The 16514-nt window shown below is 40.0% G+C and overlaps 3 protein-coding genes across 3 annotated transcripts; 2 read left to right on the top strand and 1 right to left on the bottom strand.

Annotated features, from left to right (window-relative positions):
* Nucleotides 1-257: 257 nt before the first annotated feature.
* On the bottom strand, nucleotides 258-3450 carry LOC103996495 (protein YABBY 2-like). Its single transcript, XM_065123356.1, has 6 exons — nucleotides 3382-3450; nucleotides 2177-2296; nucleotides 1411-1540; nucleotides 1138-1183; nucleotides 936-1011; nucleotides 258-317 (listed from the first exon to the last, which is right to left on the bottom strand). Exons 1-6 carry the CDS (start codon nucleotides 3448-3450, stop codon nucleotides 258-260), a joined length of 501 nt encoding a protein of 166 aa, XP_064979428.1.
* A 2781-nt stretch (nucleotides 3451-6231) lies between these two features.
* On the top strand, nucleotides 6232-10392 carry LOC103996176 (uncharacterized). Its single transcript, XM_009417032.3, has 4 exons — nucleotides 6232-6601; nucleotides 7319-7474; nucleotides 7770-8456; nucleotides 8865-10392. Exons 1-4 carry the CDS (start codon nucleotides 6263-6265, stop codon nucleotides 10077-10079), a joined length of 2397 nt encoding a protein of 798 aa, XP_009415307.2. The 5' UTR covers nucleotides 6232-6262; the 3' UTR covers nucleotides 10080-10392.
* Nucleotides 10393-10843: 451 nt separating this feature from the next.
* Nucleotides 10844-15537, top strand: LOC135619941 (uncharacterized). The gene is made up of 5 exons (XM_065122453.1): nucleotides 10844-11553; nucleotides 12114-12350; nucleotides 12977-13060; nucleotides 14476-14605; nucleotides 14779-15537. The coding sequence occupies exons 1-5, from the start codon at nucleotides 10982-10984 to the stop codon at nucleotides 15196-15198; spliced, it is 1443 nt and encodes a 480-aa protein (XP_064978525.1). The 5' UTR covers nucleotides 10844-10981; the 3' UTR covers nucleotides 15199-15537.
* Nucleotides 15538-16514: the final 977 nt, after the last annotated feature.

Below are 16514 nucleotides of genomic sequence, written 5' to 3'. Positions count from 1 at the left end.
TCAATAACTTTATCTGTTTATATTTAAGTTCTGCTCGACAATTAGGTAAAGGATTAATTCAATCGAGTACTGCCAACAATGTTTTGTATATAAAACCACGAAGGCAAAACATGTTTATTGGAAAACGATGAACTTATTACATCCCTTGATACTTTGGCACACAGTAGAATAACATTTTACCATTGGCTACAAGAACAAACACCATTCAAGAACAAACATGAGAAGTTCCACTCAGTTGAGCAGCATTGACCTCGACATCAGACTTGCTTGTTCCCCTTGATCGTTAGCCCCATATGGATTTCAGGGAAGTGTGCCCACTGCAAGTTGAAGGAAATTAGGAAGCAGCATGGATTCAGTGGTTGAAGCTGATCCCAAGTAGAATGTAGAACACACACAGTAGTGGAGATATCATTTAACTTGTCATGGTTTACATCTCCAACAAAATGTTTGCAATGGGAAGATTGTGCTTTTTTCATGACATTGATATTTCATGCATATTTTTCCAAGTAAAGAATTTAGAGCACATGTTTATGCTTAATTAATGATGGCAAACTATGACTCATGGTGTTAATTGCGGTGTTTATATTTCATGAGGAGGCCTAACATTTAATTAAAGGGATTAGCCCTCAGTTTTAGTAAGAAAGACTGGTTTAAACCGAAGAGCTAATTTGAAGCATGACATATGTATCCACTTTTCATGAATAACTTATTCCTATCTATGTAATCATATCTAATAGGGAAAGAATGTTGCAGTGTATGCATGACATACATATCTATATCCCTTTTTTCTTTCCATGTCTACAACTCCATTCATATGATATTTCAATGATTCATGAATATTCATCTCATGTCTAATGTTTGTTTTGCAACTATTATTTTTGGTGCAGATGGATGTCGAGTAAGTTGAGGTTCTAAGCGATGCTACTACTTGTTACATTTTTTGCTGCTCTGCTGAAAGCTTCCTTGTGGCTAATGTTGGGATTCTTTGCCTTCAGCCGTCGAATCTCCTCTCTGTGTAAAAGAAAATCTAGACATCGTTAGCAGCAGCAATACACAAACGAATCTATTAAGATTTGTATGACGCTCAAGAAAATTTAGAACGACTACAACAATTGAACTTTATTTCGAGGAAATTACTTGATAAATCTGTTATAGGCCGAAGGAGCGCGCCGCTTCTCCGTTGCTGCTTACAGGAAGATGCAAGAAGTAAGACACAAAAGTCTCTTGCTTGCACAATTTTTTTGCAAGCATCAAAAGCAATCGATTTGCTCTCTAATTTTGCTCTCCATAAGATAAAGAAACAAGAGAAGCAAACTGCAGTATTTTGTTGTATGCATACATTCTTATACGTACATTTTTACATACATAGATGTATATATTAAATGATGAAGATAGCACAGAAAAGCTTACGATGGATCAGTTGCATTTGCTGTTGAACATAATCCACTGGGTTCATGACTGATAGCCTGGTGCAACTTGAAGAAGATCCAAAATCCATGTGAAGGTGTTGAGACCCAAGGTTATGATTCTGCACTTTATTCTTCAAACAATAAGAAGAAAAAAAGGAAGAACAATTGCAGGGGCTTATCTTTGTGCTTGTACATTAGTATCCAGCCTGTTTGACAATTGAGATCAAGTGATAGAGTTTCCTCTCTGAGTCAAGTAGTTCTTTTGTTGGATTAGGATACTTTGTTACAAACTAAAAAAGGATGATTCGTTCTAAAAAATTCAACAGTAGCACATCAATCATAAGTGGCATGACAGATGAAATTAGATAGCTAAAGCTGAGAACAGTTATCACCTCAAGCTTTTAAATGAATCGATCTTTGTCGGAATCTAATATGCATATTATTATGCCCACCTATCTAATCAACTAATATATGATGAACATAGGCAGGTCTCTTCAGTTTTCCATTACACTTGGTTCAATCTCCATGTATGAAGCTTGAAATAGCCAACTTAAGCTTTTAAATGAATTGGTAGCACCGAAAGAAAGCTACTCGGAGAAGAAGAAGAGATCATAGATTATGTCGTTGGCATAATAATCTCACATATTCCTTTTCCGTAGAGTCATAAGATATGCATGTCTATATATCTTCAAACAAGAAAACAGTAATTTTTTCCATTGGAAATTAGCAACAAACAATACTGCACAGATCAATGGGAGCATTTGAACCTGAAAATTCTGAAGTGGGAGAACTCCATGCAAACCTTCGAGATTCACGTACAGAATATTAGCACAAAGTCCACATCTTACTGTGACAATGCTGAACGAATTGTTGCCGGGAATATTGACCTGAAGTAGGAAGAACAAGAATAAGTTGGATGTAAAACAAGTCAAAAGGCATTAATTTCTTCTAGATCTTGCTTACTTTCATAACTTTGTTATGGAGAAAAGAAGTCAGTATTCCATAACATACTCGAATTGCTGTGTCCATTAACTTGGAAGGAGCTGTATAATTGTTCTACATATTCCTATTTCTTTTTCTTGGTTTAAGTGGCACCAAAAATAGGTTAATCATTTTTGGACTCCATGTTCAAGATATATCAACACAGTTATTTTCGTGGGACAACAGAGTTCACAATGAAATTAAGGAACTCGAACTCGCAGGAAAAATGCCGAGAGATTACATCCCTTAGCAGAAGAAACGGGATGAGAAAGAAGAAAAGAGATAGTATTTTTCTGCAGGTTTGCAAGGTTTGCAGCAAATTAGGGTTTCATATGATTTTGATGGATCTTGGATCACTTCCGTGATTCTTGATGCTGCAGAAGTAATCAATAGTAATCAGCATTAACAAAACAAAACAAGTAGCCGAGTGTGTCTACCACAATTTAATTTACCCCTCTTATATGGTGCACATAACTCAGATCAATGTGAAATATGGATAAACTGGTGCTTGTTGCAATATCTCCACAAGCGAAATATGTAATATGGCACGCATAGAGCCACCTGCGTTCCTGAACTGCCAGATCTGAGAAACTCTTGCTCAGATATCTCACAAGATTCAGGCTTAAAAAAGCTTCATTGGCTGCACTTAAACCCCCATATTCATGCCGAACCACCTCCCGCATGTCAGATCTTGGTTGAGTAGGACATCATTTCAGCATGAAGATCTCAATTTGTTGTTCAGAGGCAGACTATCAAGCTTTTCTCGATTCACATGTTCTCTTAGTGTGACGGCTAACCCTAAGATCATGATAGGCACCATATACAATGATTCTAAAAAGAGAAACAAAGATCAATTACTATATACCTTATACTTCTTAATCAGTTCCAAACTCCAATTGCTTTCAGTAGCCAACACGAGGGCTGACAAGGTACCAAGAGAGAGAGAGAGAGAGAGAGAGAGAGAGAGAGAGAGAGAGGCTGCAGCTTATACCACAAGAACGGTGTTGCAGAAGCTGCAATTGACGTAGCAAACTTGCTCAGGCAAGACATGGTTCGACATATCCGATCACCAAGGCTTCGACGAGGTCTTCGGAGATCTGTTAAGAGCGAAAGAAAGAAGTTGAGGATCTGAAACGGAATGTAGGGACTTATTAATAGTCACGTCATTATCCAAAATGGAAGTCACGGGTAAAGGAAAGGAGAGAATAATAGTGAACGAGGTAGAAGGGTTATGATTGAGGGAATGATCAGTGGGTGAGAGCTTGTTACTTTCTCTCTCTCTCTCTCTCTTCTCTCTCTCTCTCTCTCTCCTTGGAGCTCTGATTACCTGCATGTGGGGAGGGCAGGGGATATAGCTGTGACGAGATAGAGAGAGAGAGAGAGAGAGAAGCTGTAATTTCAGGACATAAATCTTGATTTACTATATTACGAGGCTCGTGAAATTTACATCAAGTACTTCTGAATGGCAAATGGAGGAATTGCCCTCAACCATATGGTGTGTTCGCAAGCATATGCTTCCACCCATCAGATGTCGTATCAGATTGGATAGTTTGACTCCACAAAGCTGTTGCAGTGGTTGAGAAATAGATAGGGACTCATTTTCATCCTGTTTTTAGAACTTCTTTTTATCCAAGATAAGATCGTCCGATTAATTTGGTTTTCTACTAGTAAGTAGCACTGTTTGTTCATGCATCAACTTCACTCTTGTCCTCCGTTTCATCTAGTTAATCGAGCCATGTTGGGAGATTTTACTGTGCAACTCGGTGAGCACACCAGCAAGAGTTCTTTCGTACAAGAACAGTGAGGACAGGCAGAATCTTTGAAGTTTGATCTTCGTCTCTATAGCTTATAGCTTGATTCAGATGTCACGACTACCTCCCAAGATAGAGAAAACTCAGTAGATCACCAGACGATTTCAAGGAATCAGCTGCGTGTTTTCACTTTCTTTTCACCCGAGAAGGAAGGGCGATGTGCGCTGCAGAAATCGATGGGTTGTACATGGCCGTCGAGCCATCACTCTCTGCGATTAAAGAGACAGGGAAGGTGACGAAGACAAATTGGAGTCGAGAGAAGTCTCCTCGCAGAAATGCCATGTGAATGTTGATGGAGTCGAGCCTGAGATTATTCTCCGAGTCCGAGGGACACGGTTTCCCATGTCTTCCGACATGGGAAGACCATGCCGGTCATCAAAATCATGATATGATACGGTGGGAATTTGGTTGGTATCAGCAAAATTATTATGAAAAGCCCAATTATGTTCTGACATAAATATAACACAGTATATATATATATATATATATAAGTGAAATAGCATAGTTATTAGAAGGGCAGCAGCAGGTGTTGCAACATTCAGGCTTTGATATTACTCCTTATTTTGGGCTTGGAGAAGACATCTGGCCCACATGGAATGTCAAGTCCAAAGAGCCTTAATGTTGCAGGAATGATTTGAGTTGACAAAATCGAAACGTGGACTTGAGAACCACATGGAATGTCAAAGTCCAAAGAGCCTATTGCAGCTCGCTATAGCTCAGTTTGTCACATCATTGCCAAATGGAAGAAGAAACGTCATCTCCAAATGACTCGATTATTAGAATCTCGATACTACAAAGCGAGGAACATGTCTGCTAGGTTTCTGAGACTGCAAACCCAAACCATTCGCAGACTCGATATGTTACAGGTGGTCACCAAACTTCTCGGTGAGCCGTCTCTTTCTCAACATTTATTTTCTCCATGCGTGTCTATAATCTATGTATCAGAGTCATCTTCTTCCCTTCTGCGAGGTGGTCGATGACCGCCGCTTTCTGCACATGCAATAACCCACCAAGAACAGGGAGGGAGATCAGGTACGCGAGTGACAGTCTAACTAACCAATTGTAATTTCTTCGTCGTCGTGGAGAGTAGCTTAAGACCATCAAGCCTGAACTCAGTGAATTGAGGTCAGACATTTCTTTTGCTGCATGAACAGCAACCGGCAATCCACAGAACACGCGTTGACTTTGATCGCTCTCCCACTTTGTATTCGGAAAATGACCGACAGTGGATGATGACTAATAATAATAATGATAATGGACAGTGATCTCTGTCCCGAAGTCACCGCTGACTCGCCATCCTGTCGTGCTGCAAGGACTTGGAGGTTTCGGGGATGATAGATACTGCTGTTGCGGAGATCGAAAGCAAACTAGTGGATGAAGGAGCGGAGAAGGACGAGGATGAGACCACGGTTCTGACCTCGGTGTCACATCAACATGAATGGGCCGCTGTTTGCGTGTGAAACCATGAATCCAACGTTATTGCCTTTGGAAAAACAATGCGAGGGACCTCTACCTCGCCTCGGTTGACTTGGGGGTAGACTTTGGATGGGACAAATGCCATCGAATAGGTTGCATGAGTTGGAACAGACGCTTCCTTTTGCTATCATCTTCTTTACTGTGATGAACTGATGGTAAGAACTCAAGAAATGAGGGAGGCCGGTTTCTAAATGCCATGAAGTCCACATTTTTCTTATTTTATTTGCATCATATGAATTGTAATTGGGAGATGTTAACAGATTAATCCAGAAAAGAAGTCAAAATTCACCCATAAATATGTAAATGAATTATGTAGCTGTTGTTTGCCAGATGGTAAATTTTTTTAACCATATCTAATGCGCAATCTAATTTTTTTTTCTATATACCCAAAATACTCTTCCATTTCGAACTTTTTTATCTCACAACTGTTGGTCATTATCCGTAATGACGAGGGTATATAGGTAAATATACATGTAGTGCTGCAGTTGGCATCGGAGGTAAAGCTGTATAAAGCCGACGCGAAGGCGGAGGATCCATCTCGGTATCCACCCGTTTGCTTGGTCTTCGGCGGTGGTCGCACGGCAAATGGTGGCGAGGATGATGAGGTGGCGGCCGTGGTCCCTGCTGCAGTCCAAGAGGTACGAGATGCGGCTGGTGGTGCGAAGAATCGAGGGCCTGCCGGAGACGGGGTCGGGGTTGGGGGCCAGAGCTGCTGCCGTGGCTGAGGTGAGGTGGAAGGGTTCGAAGACGCCGCTCAGCTCGCTGCGGCGTGGCGGGGTGCGGCGGAACCGGACGAGGGAGGAGGAGGTCCGGGAAGGGGGCGTCGTGGAGTGGGACGAGGAGTTCCTCACCGCCTGCACCCTCTCCGCTCACAAGGAGAACGGTGCCTTCCTACCCTGGGAGATCGCCTTCGCCGTTTTCATGGTAAGTCCTAATTTTCTCTTATGTTCTTGCTTCTGATTGTTCCCAACAAGTTGCTATGCTTTTGTTAAAGATTGTCCAAGTACGATTTGGTGTTTCCTTTTATCTTTTTATTAGGGTTTTGATTGGGATCAAAACAACTCCTTTCGTAAGTTCTCAAATGTCTCAATGCATACATTAGATTGTTATTGAGCTACATAGACATGCTTTATCAATTTTGTTGGTGTTTTGTTAATTTCATATCCATTAATTGTCATGTCAAAACTGCAATCTGTTTCTTTTTCTGGGTTGAAATGGCTGATTTTGAGCGACCTTTCAAGAAAATTCCTCAATAGTTTACACAGTCTGAGTAGTTCGTGAATCAAGAATTCCTTGTCATTGTTGTTGAGTCGAATAAACCTCCTCTGGGTGCCTAATTTTTACCTTTAACACGTTAACTGAAGTCTTAAATCCGTAATCAGTTGACTAGACCTTTAACACAATGCCCTTCCTTTGAATTTTTTGACTGTAACTCTACAAATTCTCCATGGAAGGTTTAGTTTCCAAAGATTCTGAACTTTATGTTAGTTTCCATTCTGATTTTGAAGCTGTTTACAGTAGTCTTCCTTCTGGTCATGTAATTTCTATGTTTACAAGTGTATGCTCTGAGGAAGGTTTAGTTTCCCCTTGAGCTGAACACAACTATCTGATCACGTATTTTCTATTTTATCTTCTCATTAGGGTCTAAATGAAGGTCCTAAGATCAAGGCCTGTATGATTGGCATGGCTTCTGTGAACCTGGCAGAATTTGCTCCCACTGCAGAACAAAAAGAGATGGAGATCGATGTTCCTTTGTTGCCAATGGGCATCCCTACTGAATCCCAGCCAACATTATATGTACGTTACTCTCTGTTGATTTTGCTGTGATGTTTTGTGTCCAAAAAAATTATTGTAAAACAACAAATCAACTGCCCAAATAAAGTCACTCGTTAATTAAAACAATCTAATCAAAGTGATTGCAAAGATTCATTGTTATTTTGCTTAGTGTTCAACTGTGGTTAATCAACACATGGATTTGTGTCTTTTGCAACAAAAGTGGCAATATTATATTCTAAATTGGAATCTGCCACTTCTACCTTCTATCATCATTGACATTCATATTTACTGACATGATGGTAGCTTCCTGTCACAGATAGCACTTAACTTACTGGAGTTGAGGACCATACAAGAACAGACAGAGGCAGTGCAGAGTTCTATAGTTCCTGTCCCCTCGTCACCTCCCCTTGGTGATGCGTTCCCTTGTGAGAAGGATGAGCCACATACTCTTATATCTGGATTGAGAAAAGTAAATATACTTAAAGCTTTAGCTTTAAGTCGAAAAGCAAAAAAAGCATACCAAGAGGATTACGGCAATGAAGAGAAATGCTCTCCTAGGAATGATGATGCTGAACATGCATACCCCTGTAACACAGACTCCCTCGATGATGTTGAAAATGTAGAAGAAAACAAGGATGGTTTTAGTGAAAGAAAATCTTTTAGTTATGGAACCTTGGCATCTGCAAACTACATCGAAGGATCATTTTACTCTGATATGATGACAAATACAGATTATGATGATTTGGTTTACTACAGTCACCAAAAATCAGATGTCAGTTATTCAGATGTTGAGGATGCGCCATCAATATCTATACCTGAGCACCCTGTTTACTTTGTTTCAAAGAGAAGTATCATTCCGTGGAAAAAGACCAGGCTCAACTTCAGATCTCCAAAGGCTAAAGGGGAGCCTCTGCTAAAGAAATCATATGGAGAAGAGGGTGGGGATGACATAGATTTTGATCGTCGTCAGCTTTGCTCTGTTGGAGGATTAACTTGTGCTGTGGTATGTTATCATTTTTCAATTTTATCTTTTTCGTGGTAACTCTCATACCTCATGTGATATTTAATATTATCTATATTTACCATGAAAGATGTATATGAGCTCACATTAGGTACATATACTTGTAGTGATTAAACCATTGTGTCAAAGCGCTCTTAAGGCATTTAATAAACATTCAAAGATGATGCAATTTTTGTGTTTTTTTCAAATTTTATCTTATTGTGTTTGTTCTTTTTGTGCTGCTTATGTTTTTCTCTTTGATTTATAAGATTAAAGATCTTATGTTTATACACAAAGGATAAAATTATTTTTAATGTGTCATGGGTGGCTATACATGCGTAATCTGCTTTGTCTATGAGGATCATTTACAACGTCACAGGTTGTTTGAAAGTACTTTTAATGTTATTTCAGAATTGGTATGACAATTCGGTGGCAAACTGTCCAGCTGTATCCAACTTTGGTGACGATAATTTTGTGGTAGGAAGCTGGGAGCTGAAGGAGGTAATAAGCCGTGATGGTAGCTTGAAGCTCTGCACCCAAGCATTCCTTGCATCCATTGACCAGAGGAGTGAACAAGCATCTGGTGAGAGTGCTTGTACTGTGCTTGTTGCTGTTATTGCTGATTGGTTTCAGGCTAATCCCCATATGATGCCTATCAAATCTCAATTTGACAATCTCATACGAGAAGGTTCTCTAGATTGGAGGACACTTTGTAAGAACCAGACATACAGGGAGCATTTTCCTGACAAACACTTTGACCTCGAGACTGTTCTGGAGGCAAAAATTAGACCGCTTTCTATTGTCCCTGCAAAATCCTTTGTGGGGTTCTTCCATCCTGAAGGAACTGATGATAGTGACAGCTTCAACTTCCTGCATGGGGCAATGTCCTTTGACAACATCTGGGATGAAATCAACCGAACTAAACCAGAATATTCTTCTGATTGTGGTCCTCACATTTACATCGTTAGCTGGAATGATCACTTCTTCATCCTCAAGGTCGAGCATGATGCTTACTACATTATTGACACTCTTGGGGAGAGACTTCATGAAGGGTGCAATCAGGCTTACATTTTAAAGTTCGATGACACCACAACAATTCACAAACATAAGAATGAAAGCAGACCTGCCTGTGGCAATGTGCCAGATGCTGAAACTCAAGTCCAACATAATGATGGTATAAAGCAGGGGGAATTTTCTGGGGAGCAGGACATCAGGGATGCTAATATGGAGGATGAACTCATATGCCGAGGGCAGGAATCCTGCAAGGAGTACATCAAGAGCTTTCTCGCTGCCATCCCGGTCAGGGAGCTCCAAGTTGATCTAAGAAAAGGACTGACAACTTCAACACTAATTCACCACCGTCTTCAGATAGAATTTCATTACACGGAGCTTTCCAAAGAGGTAATGGCAAAGCTTTTCCAACCAGCATCAGAACTACACTTGGCAGTATCAGATTCTGAGTTCTTATGTCCAGTGGAGTCGGTTTTCGAGGCTTCGTGGACAAGAGAGGCAACTGCTGATCTCTCATTGCCAGTAGAATCAGCTGCTGAGTCTTCATGGCCAGTGGAATCAGCAGTGGCATTTTTCCTAACCACGTCTGTAAATTTGGAGGTGGAGGTTGTTTAGGCCTCATCCTTGCTGTTTCAATCGACAATTTGTCTTTGCACTCGACTTAACCCAAGATCTGAATGATGGTGAGCTACGAAAAAGGATTCATGTAGTCGGCCTTAAATACTAAGGTTAGGATAACTTGTTAATGTTGTAGTTAGAGATTTTTGTTCAAATGTGTTAATATTATGATGAGTAGAGACTAAGGGAGAGAAGCAAGGAGTTATTTTGCTTCACATGGAGCCACCTTTTTAGTGTTTCCAACTGTATGTAATGCTCTTAAACTTATGGGCTTGTGTTTTTGTGCATGTATATGAGAAAGCTTATTTCATATTAGGAGTGCAACCATATATTTTGAACTTTCTGAAGTATTATTATTATTATGTATTATGAGCAGTGGTGTGCTATGTTAATGATTAATATGTGTTATGACATCACCACAACTTTTGAAATGGATGGTTTGATGTACTTTGATCATAAGTTTGATAGACAGGTTTCTCACTTATTATTGTAATTGATTGAGATTTTTTTTCAATTTTTGGACAAAATTTTCGACATATTTTAAATGGGAGAAAATGGCCATTGAAAAAAGACTTCAGTGGGATATTTATGTAAAATTATCTCAGCGTTGATATCACTGTGTCCGGAAACGTATCAACATCTTTGAGATCTCTATGATGGACGGCTGTGCTTTGGCCACGTTACCCATGCTAAATTCGCGACGCTTTACCATCCCCGATGCTCCTTCGGCCCCTCGACGAATGCAGGGTTTTGCTGTCCGCTCACCGGAGGTGAAACGTGCGGCTTTTGAACCCTTCCTTTGTCCTAGGCTTTTGAGCGCTCTTCCTCTTCTTTCCGTCTCTTCCCCCTCCTTTCCCTCCCCTTTTGTTTGAGCCAGCCTAGGGAGAGGAGCGACGACGATGGTGACCACAAGAGGCATGGCGTCTCTCGCGGTGGAGCGAGGGACTCCGGTGACGCAGGATCCGCGGAGGGAGAAGAAGAGGGAGCGGGGGTGCACTCCATCCTCTCCCCTTCCGCTACCGATCTCATCTGGCGCCTCCACCCGAGAGACTCCGACGACGAAGGAGCCGCCGAGTGAGACGAGGAGGGAGCGGGAACGCAGTCTATCCTCCCCCCCTCCGCCACCGATCTCATCTGGCACCTCCACGCGAGAGACTCCGACGACGCTGGAGCCGCGGAGTGAGAAGAGGAGGGAGCGGGGGAGCAGTCCATCGTCTCCCCCTCCGCCACCGATCTCGTCTGGCGCCTCCACCCCGGACGCCTACGAGAAGGTCCGGGACGAGAGGATTCGGGAGAACATGGAGAGGCTGCAGAAGCTCGGCATTCTTGACCTTTCCCTCCGGCTCAAGTCCCACCTCCAACACGCCTCATCCTCCGCTCCTTCCTACCATCACCGGAGGAAGAGGGACACCACCACCGGCACCACGAGCGGCCAGAAGCCGCCGATGCAACCACCGAGGCGCTCTTCTAGGTGCGTCTTGTTTCTTTTCCTTTTCTAGACTTGGTTTCATCCCGTGGGATCGCGTTTCCGTGGCATTCGTTCGCCGTTTGGGGCTTCTCAAGGGTTTTAGCCTTTTCTCAATTTGGTATTCTTGTGTTCCGTTCATGGACTAATAAGCAGACCTTCGGTGAGGGATTCATGGTGTTCTTCTGTAGCTTTCATCACCAATTTGCTGGTGGAGTTAATTGTGATTCCGATCATTTGACTCCGGCTTGCTGCCCGTCTCTTTCTGGGGTTTGATTTCTCTCGTTTTCGCGGCAGCATCAAATATCTAGGGTTTTGAGGCTGCCAGGTTTATTCATGTGTTCAAAGAAAGATAAGGCTTTAATTAGGGCATTCACAATTCAATATTAATGTTTTTTTCTTTGTTTCATTTTTGTCATATATGCTGCACTATTCTTTTTTGCCTCCCTTTTAATTGATATATTTCATCGAAGCAGATCTTCTTAACTCTTTTTTCTAATAATTAACATGGATATTTCTTCCTTGGGTATTGATGAAGTCCCTTGTTCATTTATTGTTCATCTTAGGTTGCAACATATAACCCCAGTTAGCTATGCAGAAATTCCTATAAAGAAAGATGTGGGCTCTGAGTTGAATGGCTCAATTTCGATTGAGGAAGGTGCAAAGGAAGAGATTTATACGGATGAGCATGAGAAGCTACTAGGTAAATGTGAGACAACTTGGAATCTGTTTGTGGATGGGTATGGTAATGATGGAAGGCGAATATATGATCAGATAAGAGGAAAGACATGTCACCAGTGCAGGTGACCAATGATTTCTGCAACTTCCGTTTTTTCTGATTATGTTGCTGCATGCAGAATTTGTGGTAATGCATATACTTTCTGGTGATCTAATCAGGTCTCTTTTTTCTTTAGCTTTTCTGGTCTTCATTTTTTTATCTGATGGATTTTTTATATGTTGGGGAAATGTCTAGCTCTTACTTTCGTATGGATATGTATTCTTCCTCACTTTCTATATCCTTTGCCATAGCTGTCAGCCTAGATGATCCATCTGAGGAAGTCTGCATGATCTCAGACAGCATTTGATTTATACAGTTATATAATGAAGCCACTCTTTAATAACTTTGCACTTCAATAAACCTCTCCAATCATATTTAGCCCTTATGCTCATTTAGATGATTTTCAAAGTAAAATTGGTGATTGAAGTATTAGCATTAGAGAGGAGTTAGGCGTGCATTGTGCATGATTTTATTGGTTACACAATATCCTTTATTTTCCACAAAAGACTAATATGTCAGTGCCATATAGTCAGCAGTGTTGTGTGGTTGATAAGTTTCTTCAATACTTCTGAACTACTAGTCAACTCATTTCAGCTTTTTGTTTAAGCATATGAAGGTTGTTTGGTTTTAAATATACACCACATTTTTCAGGCAAAAAACTCTTGGTCACCGAACACACTGCAGCAAGTGTAAGATTGTCCAGGGCCAATTTTGTGGAGATTGTTTGTTCATGAGGTATATTTCTTTATCTACCTTTGGCTTTTGCGTACACATGAAAGGAAGAGTTATATAATTTGAGCATATTTTTCTTCTCTTCCAATTTCATTCGTTTGTGTTGGAGGATATTTAGTAATAAAGTTTTTAGAAAATAAAATTTGATTATTTTTGTTATCCATTTCTTTGACATCAAAAGTGATCCATTCCTGAGGATTCAACTCGGGCGAAGTAGAACATATACCAATACAATTTTCAAATTCATAGCCCAGAAACCAATCTGATTGCTGCCCGTGTCATTGATCTGAGCCCCAACAGAGCTGGGGTCAAGTTGGTAGCATTTTACAAGCAACATGCTCACAGCTCCCTTTCATCCCTTCTATGCAACACCAATGAGATGACTGTCATTTGGTGGCAACAGAAAAAAAGTTTGCAATAACCTAAACTATTTAGTTCTTGTGTACCAGAAATGGTGATGTTTGAGGTAGTATATACTTGAAGTTGCTTTGGGTCACCACCCCAAACTTGGCACCATAAAGTATTTCCTTTCCATGGTACAACTACCTCTTCAGTCTTCAAGGTCAAGGGTTTGGATCATCATCTTTTCTTTGGGTGATCAACAAGACCTGGAAGAAGTGATCAACAAGAGAGATTATTTGGGTGGGAGGGAGGGATGATTCATAATGAAGTTTTCTATTGCTCTTTCTGAGTATTGCAGTATTATGCTTATTAACATACATAACTGCATGTTTTAGGTGGTGATGGTTGCACTTTTTTTTTGTGGTTTTTGTACTTGTATAACAACTAGGGACACAAACAAGTTTTGCATTGCTCAAGAAAAGTAATTTTCTTCTCAAGGAAAGTTTTTATAACTGGCAATCTTGTAGCGTCTTGAGATTCACCAGATGTTTTGCACCAGATTGGTTGCAAGTTACTAAGACTATGAAATTCTAACTTAAAAGCTGCTAGTTGTGTATGAGGTTCAACGAGATGAGGTATAACAATCATTTCTAATCATATAGCCACCAAAATCAGAAATTCGTTGATTTTGGCAGGACTGGCTCTTTCACTTTCTTTGTTTTCATGATAATTCTTATGATAGCAAACATATCGCTTTTTCTTTTTCTAATAACGAGTAAATGTAAATACCATGCAGCATTTTTTTGTCCATTTGTACAATGAAACGACTGATTGAATCCCCAAAAAGATTTTACCAATCAAATGTTGCTTGTTTTCCAAGAAATAATAAAGTTGGTTGTATAGAAAACTCATGCAGAGAGTCCTAAAACTTACCTTAAACTTTGGCATATTTAATATTTCAGCAGTTGCGTGCAATCTATGGAAAAATAAATCCACTTGCCATAATTTAAGCCCGCTTAACTCGTTTAGGTGTTGGTTGTTTCTAATTAGTTATTGGTATACTAATCGTTCTGTAGGTATGGTGAGAATGTTTTGGAAGCCATCAAGAATCCCAATTGGATCTGTCCAGTTTGTCGGGGCATCTGCAATTGCAGTTTCTGTCGAATCAAGAAAGGATGGGGCCCCACTGGCCCCCTGTACAGAAAAGTAAATACTTGTTGTTCTGTTTCAATCTTTTCCATTAATAGTATCAAATAGCTTCTAGATAATACAAGCTATTATTTATTTTATCTGTCTTATTTTTAGCATTCAAATATGCAGCTGTTTGTTGATCTGACTTGGGGTTTGATGCATGGTAACACTCATCTGTTTCTATCCAGATTGCCAGTATGGGATACAAGTCTGTGGCGCACTATCTTATTCAGTCACGACGGCAGCAGACAAGTTCTGGGGATCTGAATTCTTCTGAATCAGTCTCTGCAGAAGATTCATCCAACATAAATGCAGACTTTTATGGAGAAAACAGCAAGATGCCAAGTACCATAAATCTTGGAAGCAATATTAAGAAGAAAAATGAATCTTTCCCTGAGAAGGAAAATGAACCTCTCTCCGATAAGGAAAACGAGTCTCTCCCTGAAAATGGGGTACGAAGTTCAGATGACTATAGTGCGGAAGATACTGCAGAAAAGAGTCCCACAAAGCTTAGAAGCAAGATCAAGAAGAAAAATGAATCTTGTGATGATATTAAACCAATCCATGATAGTGTTGCTAGCAGATTACGGAAGAGGCACAAGACATGAATACCTTGGCCTCTTTCAGATTTTGCCGAGGCCATTGCAGAACTATACTTTTGCTCAAGCTGTCAACCGGTACATGGGCCAAAAAATGTCGGAAAGAATGATGCTTGGTTATAGAAGTCGATAATTCAGCTTTTTACAGCCACAATTTCAGAATTCGAAATATTTTGCTTGACCTTTCAAAATATATATGGGCCAGTTTATGTTGGAACCTGATGATGTTTGGTTTCCGAAATTGACCGACTGCAAGTTTTGTGGCGCGTATTGTTCCAGTGATTGAACGAAACCTATCTTTTGTTCTCAGTGATGACAGTCTTGGCTAGATTGTGGCCCATTTTGGTATGTTTCAGTTTTGAACTCCGACATGTCTTGAAACACTGGTGCATTCATATTTGGCAGTGTGGGGAAATCTGTAGTTTCAGATCAAATTGTAGGAGGATGTCGTATTAAACTATATGGCCAGTCCATTGGACAATACGTTGAAATTTCGATCTCATAACTAAGTCAGATCATTTCCTGTCGAAGAGAATCCAAATTTAATAAAATAGACATTTATTTTAAGTTTGGTCTAACATATATACTGCCGCAACCGGTGCATAAGGCCTATGCCAATATGATGAGATTTATATATAATTTGTTGGATTTATTTACATACAATGTGATAAGGTCATTTAGTCTCATATTGGGTGAGGAGTATGGGAACCAAGGATTCATAAGTTCGTCAGGTCTCCCTTACCCTCAAAGGTACTTTTTGAAGTTCACCGGCTTTGAAAGGACAAAATCATGTGGGCTCGATCCTTATCGTCCAAAGCGGATAATTCCTTATCATTATGTACTATCGAGATAGTTCTAACTATGGTTTTGAAATTATTGGTTTCCATTTAGCAAAACCTAGAATCAAAATCAAATCAGCGAGTTTTGGTTCTGGTTCGATCGATTTTGATTTCGATTCAAATTAATAATTTTTATTTTTAAAAAATAATTTATAATAAAAATCGTAATTTTATTTTTAAATTAAAAAAATGATGTACATTCATAATGAGTGTAAATATGTAATGATATAATCAAAAAATTTGATATAAAATTGAGTAAAATTATAAATATTTAATTTTTATCGATGTCGAAAGTTTCGACCGGTCTCTTCGATTGATACGTGGAATATGAGATTGTTGTTGTTTTCGTTAGTTTCATTTCATCGCCTTTGTCCGATCGTCAATGCATGCTTAAGTTTCAACTAATTTGGGATGATGCTCACTTTAATTTCATCCATGATCTATCCAATCTGTCCTTAAGTGCTCACTCTAGTTTCATCCATGATA

The sequence above is a fragment of the Musa acuminata genome, chromosome BXJ2-8 (assembly GCF_036884655.1).
Source record: "Musa acuminata AAA Group cultivar baxijiao chromosome BXJ2-8, Cavendish_Baxijiao_AAA, whole genome shotgun sequence".
NCBI classification, from domain to species: Eukaryota; Viridiplantae; Streptophyta; class Magnoliopsida; order Zingiberales; family Musaceae; genus Musa; species Musa acuminata.
The sequence above is the reverse complement of the archived record's forward strand: the minus strand, read 5'-3'. Positions and strand labels throughout refer to the sequence as shown.